Genomic DNA, 10,119 nt, shown 5'->3' with positions numbered 1-10,119 from the left:
CACCACTTGGGAATCTCCAAGCTATCTGTGCCGTCAGGATCGCTCAGGATCGCTGCCAGACTGCGGCTCCATCTCCTTTTTTGGTATTTTCACTCAAATTCTTCTGCTAGTTGGGGTTTAGTCCACTTCTTTATCCTTCCCTTCAAGGCTCAGGGGGCCAGGATTATCTTCTGTCTGTGTTAATTGGTTTCCCTTTTCTTTGTTAAAGAGGGTCTGTGCAGTCTTTCTGCCTAGTCCGCCATCTTGCTGGATCATCTGCATCTCTTCTTTATGCTGATTCTGATTTCTCTCCTTTATAATAAAACTGTAATCTGAACTATGACAATTTCTGTGAGTTCTGAGTTGTTCCAGTGAATTACTGAACCTGAGGAAGTAGTAGGAACCAACAAATCAGATGTAAGGATCCCTAAACTGGCATCTAGAATGGGTAGAAGGAAACCCTCTGAACCTATGGCCAGCAGGTCAAAAATGAAGGGAGCTTCTAGGGCCCCCCAAACTTGTGATTGATGTCTATTTGACAGCCTGAAGGATGATGTCCTTTTAGCTGAGAGAAATGACCTAGCTCCAGTTGGCTATCAGAGAGAAAAATGATGCATGTTGCAGCTGGTGTCAGAGAAGTGAAAAAGTGGGAATTAGATTTATGCTGATTATTTTCTTCATAATATGACATTGAAAGTTTTGCTTTTGTAAATAATATACACCCATTCATGTACTCATCAATATGTTGTTGTTGTTGTTATGTGCTGTCGAGTCGGACCCGACTCATAGCGACCCCTCCTTGGGTTTCCGAGGCAGTTATCACTATGGAAGTAGATTGCCCCATCTTCCTTCTGAGACTAATCAATGTAAATAATAAAAATGAATTTTCATGGCATTTAAAAATAGATAACATTTAGGATAGCCTCAGGTGTTTTTTTTTCCACATGTACAGTTCATTGACAATGGTTGCATGCTTCCTATTGTGTCACTATTCTCATTATCTCTGCCCTTATTGCTTCACCACTATTACTACATACTCTCCATCCTTTGAAATTATCCTCTGTGCTTTAGAGTGAATTGCTGTCATTTCCATCTCATGTAGGTAATTCTACAATAGTGTACAATGCTCAAGGCAGACATGCTTTATTTATTGAACTGAATTGTTGTTTTGTTTAAAAATGACTTCAGGACTAGTTTTGGCTTAAGTTTCAAGTTGTTTCTAGGCAATAGATTTGGGGATTTCTCCAGTTTCAGTGTATCCAGTAAGTCTGGTTTCAAATAAGAACTTAAATTTAGGATGGCCTCTTAATTCTTTAACATATGAATTACTATAAGGTGAGGAAGATTTCTTCTAAGAAAGTATTAAGAAAAAGTACCTTCTTTATGTGCTGCTTCCTTTTTTCTTTGATCCTCCTATATTAAAAAAAAATTGTATTTTAAAAACTGAAAATAGTTTTAAGGTATATAATTACTTTCATATATTTGTTTTATATATTTACATAAGAGTAATATATTGTAATATAATAATAAAATACTTGATGAAAAAATCTTCCCACACAATATGAACCTCTTTCACTAAAATATATTGACAGAAAAACAAAAAGGTGAAGGATCTGAAAAGAATTTGGATTTGTTCGAGAAGGCAGTCTCCAGCATAGGGGATAAAAGGGCGAAGGAGAGTTCAAATAGGATTATTTCTCTCTATCCTCACAGATTTAGGGTGAGTTGGTCAGAACTGTTATTGTTGTTAGGTGCCATTGAGCTGATTTGCTGATGGGCAGAATTGTTGTTGTTGTTAGAGGCTGTTGAGTCATCTCTGACTCATAGTGACCCTATGTACAATGGAACAAGACACCGCCTGGTCCTGTGCCAGCTCCACGATCCTTGCCATACTTGAGCCCATCACAGAAGCCACTGTGTCAATCCATCTCATTGAGGGCCTGTGCCTCTTTCGTGGACGCTCCACCTTACCAAGCATGACATCTTTCTCCAGGAAATGGGCAGAATTAGGGAGGGCTAAAAAATAATAATTCCACTCCTCATAAGGAAGGTTGGGCAATCTACTTCCGTAGTGATACTGCCTCGGAACCCCAAGGGGGGGGGGTCGCTATGAGTCGGATCCGACTTGACGGCATGTAACAACAACAACAACAACATACTTAGATTTCACATCAGTATGTAACCACTGACACCCTTCCACAAAAAAAAATGTAGCCTTGATAAAAATGGGAGTAATCTTTTAAAGCCGATAAAACATTTGTTCCAACAATACATTCCAGATGTGTTCTGGGAAGTGTAGTTGTGTAATGGTTCTCAAACTTCAGGGAATCTGAATCACTTGACATGCTTTTTAAAATACTGATTCATGGGCATAATACCCATCCTACTGAAATGAATCTCTGGGAGTGGAGTTTGGGGGTCTGCACTTGTAACACACTGTTCAAGTGGTTCTGATTTGTGTTCCTTAGACCACTAAAAAACGAACAAAAGGAAAAACAATGGGCAGTATATAGGGTGATTGGGACGGGGTTGGAGAAGATGAGGCTGGAGAAACAATGTCAGCTTTGTTTTTTTTGGGAAACAAGTGTTAGTACATTGTCCTGCACCCCCACAATCCGCTTGCTTAAGATACATATATGCATTCTACAACATCAGCACTTTTCTTAACACCCATTTTACTTCTTTGCCACTTTCACTTTTTATTTATAAAATACCAGTATGAACTTCCTGAATTTATCTTGTCTGGGATTAGGACCACTTTAATTTTTGAGTCTTGTGTACATTACCCTAGTCCTGAATAACAATTGCTTCTCAGACTTTAATGTACCTATAAATTACCTGGGGAGCTTGTTAAAAATGTAGATATTGATTTAGGAGGTCTAGGGTGGGGGCTGAGATTCTGCATCTCCAAGTGTGGTATGGGAACCACACTTTGAGTACTAAGACCCTAGAGTGATTAAAATTCTACCCAAACTAAGGGAGTGATGAAAATGAGTGTTCTTATATACTGCTGGTGCAAAAGATAGCTGGAGGGCAATTTAACAAATCCACTTCTAGAAATTGTCCAAGTAAATCATTTTGGATTTGTGTAAACATTCATTTACTATAATGTTCATTGAATAAAACACAGAATTAGAAAACCAAGAGTATGGTTAATACCATGGCTAATCAACAATGGCTAATCTTTCAGCTATTAAAAATGATATCATAGTATCAGAAAATGAAGAGTTACTGAAAATAAAATGGTGGGAACATGTACAAAAGACAAAAGAACCATCTTAAAGGCATACCAATTGGGTAAAATTTGAGCATCAAAATAATGATAGTAATGAATTATAATCCACTAAGCAGTGTAGTGCCTAAAGCATTTGACTGCTAACCAGAAGGCTGGTGGTTCAAACCCACCAGCCACTCTTGGGACGGAAGATTGGGCAATCTACTTTGGTAGAGATACTGCTTCTGAAACCCAAGGAGGGGTCGCTATGAGTCAGAGGTGACTCAACCCCAGTCAGTTTGGTTTTCTTGGTTTTAAGAAAATAGAAATCAATGAATCCATACTGATAATAAGTAAGTAAATAAATTAATAAGGGAAAGCTTCTTTCTTACGGTAGAAAACTAAGTGATAAACATGGGTAGGAGTGGCTGTTGTTATTTGCCGTCAAGTGGGACCCGACTCATAGTGACCTCTCCCTGGGTTTCTGAGGCGGTGTCACTAAGGAAGTAAATTGCCCAACCTTCCTTCCAAAAAGTGGCTGGTGGGTTTGAACCACTAGCCTTCTGGTTAGCAGTCAAATGCCTTAGACACTACACTACCAAAGCTCAGAATTAGAAAATAACATTTCACTACATTTTAGGAAAGATTGACTCAGGGAAGACTCATCAACAGATGCTATAGCTAGGAAGTAAAGTTTGAGGAAAAGAAGGATATTGACAGGGGCTCAAAGTGTCTCCACACAGATTGCTCATTTCTTGCAAGGGTAAAAATAGGAAAAAATGCAGCGAGGGGAAGACAACATTGTGATTGTGTGATCAAAACTAACACTAGCGAGGGGCAAATACTGTGTGCCTTCAGAAGTGATAACCTAAATCTGATCACCAGGAAAAGCCATAGTCTGTGATCTATAAAATAACTGGCTTGTATTCTTCAAAAATGTCAGTATCATGAAAAGCAAGTGAAGACTGAGTAACTGTCCCAGATTAAAGGAGACGGGGCTGACTCGATGGCACATAACAACAACAACAACAACAAAGGGATGTGACAACAAAATGCAAATTGTGTTTCTGGATTTAGAAGCTCTGGTGGTGTAGTGCCTAAGGCACTTCACTGCTAACCAGAAGGTTGGCGGTTCAAACCCACCAACCACTCCTTGGAAGGAAGGTTGGGCAATCTATTTCCATAGTGATACCACCTCGGAAACCCAAGGAGGGGTTGCTATGAGTCGGATCCGACTCGATGGCAGCGAGTTTTGTTTTTGGTTTTAAAGTGGAAATCAGATTCTTTGAAAAGATTAACAAAATTGATAAAACTCTAGCCAGACTGATGAGGGCGAAAAAAAGAGAGAAGGTAAAAATAAGTAATATCAGGAGAGAAAGAGAAACATTACTATAGATACCAGACATTAAAAAAAAATAATAAGGGAATGTTATAAACAACTTTATGCCAAAGAAACATCTGACAATTTAGATGAAGTACACAACACCCCTAAAAGACACAAATTAGCAATGTTTACTGAATGATGGTTAATTTTAAGTGGCAACTTGGCTAAGCTGTGGTTCCCAGTTGTCTAGACAAACACTAGTCTAGTTACTGTATGGAGAAATTACACGTGCTGTTACGGAATGGTTTGAAAAAACAGTTGCCATAGATTCCCAGTCATGGTGACCCCGTGTGTGTCAGAGCAGAACAGTGCTCCATGGCATTTTCAATGGCTGATTTTTCCAAAGTGGCTCACCAGACTTTTCTTCTAAGGCACCTCTGGGCAGACTGGAACTGCCCAGCTTTCAGTGAGCAGCTGAGTGCTTAACGTTTTGTGTTATCCTGGTGTGATTAAACTAGTGGGTCTTAATTAAGCAAGGCAGATTACCTTCCACAATTAGTCTAATCTAATATAACCAATCAATCCGTTGAAGGATTTAACAGTAAAAAGGGAGTTTCCTAGCATGTGTTTGGTCTCCAGACCATTATAAATAGATATTTTGGTAGAAATTCCATCTCACCACTCTTTGCATTGCCTAGCCTAAGGAGCTCAAGACAAAAGTTTACAAGAGTTTCCAGTCTGTTGCCTGACCTATAGATTTTGGACTCACCATGCTAGCCCCTACAATTGCATGAGCCAACTCCTTGGTGTAAATCTCAATCTCCCTCTCTCTCTCTTATTCTGTCTTATGGCTGTAGGCGATAAGGTTTCCTTTCAGGGCACACATAGCAACTTTCAGGTCATTTATGCAGAGCTTAAGGTCCCTGTGTAGTGCAATTTGTACTTCTCTTCTAATCAAAAGTTTTGCAGTTGAAACTCACCCAGTGATGTGGAAGAAAGGCCTGGCAATCTGCTTCAAAAAGATTACAGCCAAGAAAACCCTACAGAGCTCAATTCTACTATGTAATACATGGGTTGCCAGAATTGATGGGTTAGGTTTGCTTTCATGCAGTGCTTGAGCTAGGAATTTGAAGCCCTGACTTCACCTTCCTCCATACCCCCCACTTTGTCTAGTGAAAGTAAGGGCAACCAGTCAATGGCATTATACTTTTGAGTTTCGCAAAAATATTCTAAGGTATCAAATACGTGGTCACTCAGAATCTTGTCTCTCATAGGTATTTGCCTAGTCGTGTCCAATGGTGATATTTTACACATCTTGGACCACCTGTGCTATCTTTATTTCTGGAAACTGAGACATAAGGGTCTTAACCAGACTTAAGAATCAATTCCAGAAACCCCAAAAGAAGTTCAGAGAATTCATCCTTAATTATTTTATTTCTCTAAAGCCACTCTCAGTACCAGTTATGGATTGAATTGTGTCCCCAAATGTAAATAATGGAATCCTGGCCCCTATACCTGTAAATGAAATGGAACGCATAAAGATCAATATCCTAAGCATTAGTGAGCTGAAATGGAGTGGTTTTAGCATTTTTTTTTTTTTTAATTGTGCTTTAGGTGCAAATTTCCAGAGCAGAGTTTGTTTTACATTCAACATTTCGTGTACATTTGGTTTCACTCCCCAGTTACCATCCCCAACCGTAACCCACTGTGGTAGTTAAGTTTGTGTGTCAACTTGGGTAGGCCTGCTTGAGTAGCTGGGCAGCTGGATGTAGTTATTCCCCATGGTAAGACTGGTAATTATTTCCATGGTGGAATGTATTGGAGCAGCTGAGTAGCTGCTTTAGGGAGGTGGTTTGCTTCCTGTATAAAAGAAACAGCTTAGGAAATGGTCTCTAGCTTATGGCATGCTTGAACACTGCATGTAACCATGTCGTTGCTCAACAGCCTGCCATGCTTTGCTGACCTTGGGACTTTCAATGGACTTGAATCAATGGACTGTAATCAATGGCCTTGAATCAATGGACTGTAATCAATGGCCTGCCATGTGGTTTGGTAACATCGGGACTGTGCCATTTTATTTGTCAACCTTGGGCTTGTTAGCCTCAGCAGCCAGTAGCTGCCTGAGTGAAGAGATGCCTCTAGCTGCAGTGGGCTGGGAGCAAGAGGCAGAGCTGAAGCCCAAGGTCAAGGGGCTTTCACACAGCCCCTACACCCTGACCCTTAGACCTCAGACTTCTAGTCTCCTGAACTGTAAGAGAATAAACTCCTGTTTGTTCAGCCATCCTATTAGTGGTATATTCCTGTCAGAGTGGTACTAGGTAACTAGAACACCCACTCTCCTCCCCTCCCTTCCCAGTAACAGCCCCCTCCCTGTGTCCCTCATAGTTATGCACTCCTATGTGTCCTACATTTCCTTCATGTGAATGTTGCCCCTCTGGTGCCCCATGGACGATTGCTCCAGGGGATACATTTCCACAGAGTATGTGGATGTGTCACTTTGGGCTGAGTGGTCTGAGTGTACCTCTTGTTTACTATTGGGCTGAGAGCCAGCCCCTGGGAGTGAGTTTTATTCCAGGCCCGAAGTGTATCCCAGGGCCATAGTATTGGGGGTCCCACCAGACTCCATCCAACCAGTAATTCTGGTCATTATTGTGTTTTTGGTTTTTGTTCCACATTTTTCCTCCCACTCTATCCAGGATCTCCAGTTTTGATCTTTTCCTGAGTGGTTGGCATTGGGCATCATCTAGTTCTTCTGGTCTTAAGGTCCATCATGTCCTAGGGCTAATTGCTTCCAAATGTCCTTGGTTTTTTGTACTCTTCTTCACTTCTGATGATAGGAGACCATTAGCTCCATCTTAGATGGCAGCTTGAAAGCTTTTAAGACCCTAGTCACTACTCATCAATGTAGGTCATGGAGCAAGATTTTTATGTATTTTGTTGTGCCAGTTGAGTCTGCTATCTCCCAGTACTATGGTCCAGAGGCCATAGATCCATTGGATCTCTCTCCCACAGTGTCTGGCTGTCTGTGAGGGATTGCTTTATGTCTGTCTTCTGTTGTTTGTATAAGGATTGCGGGCATTTTGTATCACTGATATCTGTGCAAAATTAGCCTCAGCTGAATCTATCCTTGGTCTAGAGTATACTCCTGTTCACTTACCCCCATCTGACCCTCACAGGTGTTTTTGTGTTTCTCTGTAGCCTGGTGTTTGGTGTTAATGGTAATGAAGTATTGTGGATATACTGGTATCAGCCTCTGTCATCTATATCTTATGTGCACAATTCGGTGTCCTCCCTTTCCCCAATGTTACCATGGTGGTCACAGACTCTTTCCATACCACCCCTTCCCTTGCCCATCTCAGTGTGTGGCCCCCAACTAGCCCTAAATTATTCCCTCCCTTTCCCTCTCGACCCTGGCAACCTACAAAGTGAGTTCCCTTCCTTAAGCAAACCATTCCTTGTCTTTTTACAGTAATGGGCTCATACAATATTTGTCCTGTGACTGACTTATTTCACTTAGCATAATGATATAATTTTGTAAGACCAACAACTTATTCATTGAAAATACTTTGTTTCAACAACACAAATGGTGGCTATACACATAGACTTCACCAAATGGAATACATAAGAATCAGATTGACTACATCTGCGGCAAGAGGTGATGGAAAAGCTCAATATCTTCAGCCAAAACAAGGCCAGGAGCTGACTGTGGAACAGACCAACAACTGCTCATAAGCAAGTTCAATTTGAAGTTGAAGACAATTAAAACAAGTCCACGAGAGCCAAAATATGACCTTGAATATATCCCTCCTGAATTTAGAGGCCATTTGAAGAATATATTTGATGCATTGAACACCAATGACCAAAAACCAAAAGAATTGTGGGTGGACAACAAGAGCATCATCTATGAAGAAAGCAAGAGGTCATTAAAAATATGAGAAAGAAAAGACCAAAGTGGATGTCAGAAAAGACTCTGAAACTTGCCCTTAAATGAAGAGTAGCTAAAGCAAATGGATGAAATGACAAGATAAAAGAGATGAACAAAAGATTTCAAAGAGCAGCTTGAGCAGACAAAGCCAATTACTATAATGAAATGTGCAAAGACCTGGAGATATAAAACCAAAAGGGAAGAACACACTCAGCATTTCTTAAGCTGAAAGAACTGAGGAAAAAATTTAAGCCTCAAGTACCAATACTGAAAGATTCTATGGGCAAAATATTGAATGATGCAGGAAGCATCAAAAGAAGATGGAAAGAATACAGAGAGTCACTGTGTCAAAAAGAATTGATTGATCTTTATCCATTTCGGGAGGTGGTGTACGTTCAAGAACCAATGATATTGAAGGAAGAAGTGGAAGCTTCGCTGAAAGAATTGGTGAAGAACAAGGCTCCAGAAATTGACGGAATACCCAGTAAGATGTTTCAACAAACGAATGCCCCACTGGAGGCACTCACTCGGTTATGCCAAGAGATTTGGAAGACAGCTACCTGGCCAACTGACTGGAAGAAATCCATATTTGTATCCATTCCAAAGAAAGGTGATCCCACACAATGTGGAAATTATTGAACAAGATCATTAATATCATATGCAAGAAAATCTTACTGAAGATAATTCAAAAATGGTTGCAGCAGTATATTGACAGAGAACTTCCAGAAATGCAAGCTGGATTCAGAAGATGACAGAACAAGGGATATTATTGCTGATGTCAGATGGATCTTGGCTCAAAGCAAAGAATACCAGAAAGATGTTTACTTGTGTTTTTTTGACTATCTAAAAGCATTTGATTGTTAGATCATAACAAATTGTGAATAACATTGAGAAGAATGGGAATTCCAGAACACTTGATTGTACTCATGAGGAACCTGTACATAGACCAGGAGGCTGTTGTTTGAACAGAACAATGGGACACTACATGGTTTAAAATCAAGAAGGGAGTGCATCAGGATTGTATCCTTTCACCATACTTATGCAACCTGTATGCTAAGCAAATAATCTGAGAGGCTGGACTATATGGAGAAGAACATAGCATCAGGATTGGAGGAAGAATCATTAACAACCTGTGATATGCTGATGACACAACTTTGCTTGCTGAAAGTGAGGATGACTTGAAGAACTTACTGATGAAGATTGAAGAATACAGTCTGCAGTATGGATTACATCTCAATATAAAGAAAACAAAAATTCTCACAACTGGACCTATAAGCAACATTATGATAAATGGAGGAAAGATTGAAATTGTCAAAGACTTCATATTGCTTGTTCCTACAATTGACACCAATGGAAGCAGCAGGTCAGGACATCAGATGACGTACAGCACTGGGCAAATTGGCTGCAAAGGACCTATTTCAAGTGCTGAAGACCAAAGATGTCTCCTTGAGGACTAAGGTGTGCCTGATACAAGCTATGGTATTTTCAATTGCCTTATATGCATGTGAAAGCTGGACAATGAATAAGGAAGACTGAAGAAGAATTGATGCTTTTGAGCTGTGGTGTTAGTGAAGAATGCTGAAAAGCACCGTGGACTGCTAAAAGAACTAACAGGTCTGTCTTGGAGGAAGTGCAGGCAGAACGCTCCTTGGAGGCAAGAATGGCCAGACTTCATCT

General features: G+C 40.3%; 1 protein-coding gene across 1 annotated transcript in view; it reads right to left on the bottom strand.

The window, feature by feature from the left end:
- CUNH1orf185 (chromosome unknown C1orf185 homolog) overlaps positions 1 to 10,119 on the bottom strand; it is a 51,280-nt gene that overhangs the window by 5,534 nt on the left and 35,627 nt on the right. The window contains exon 4 of the mRNA XM_007945956.1: positions 1,356 to 1,392. Coding sequence (XP_007944147.1) covers positions 1,356 to 1,392 — 37 coding nt within the window. The remainder of the gene's footprint in view (positions 1 to 1,355; positions 1,393 to 10,119) is intronic.

Source organism: Orycteropus afer, unplaced genomic scaffold (genome assembly GCF_000298275.1).
Source record: "Orycteropus afer afer isolate SDZICR_OR568_19922 unplaced genomic scaffold, OryAfe1.0 scaffold00145, whole genome shotgun sequence".
Taxonomy (NCBI): Eukaryota; Metazoa; Chordata; class Mammalia; order Tubulidentata; family Orycteropodidae; genus Orycteropus; species Orycteropus afer.
The sequence above is the reverse complement of the archived record's forward strand: the minus strand, read 5'-3'. Positions and strand labels throughout refer to the sequence as shown.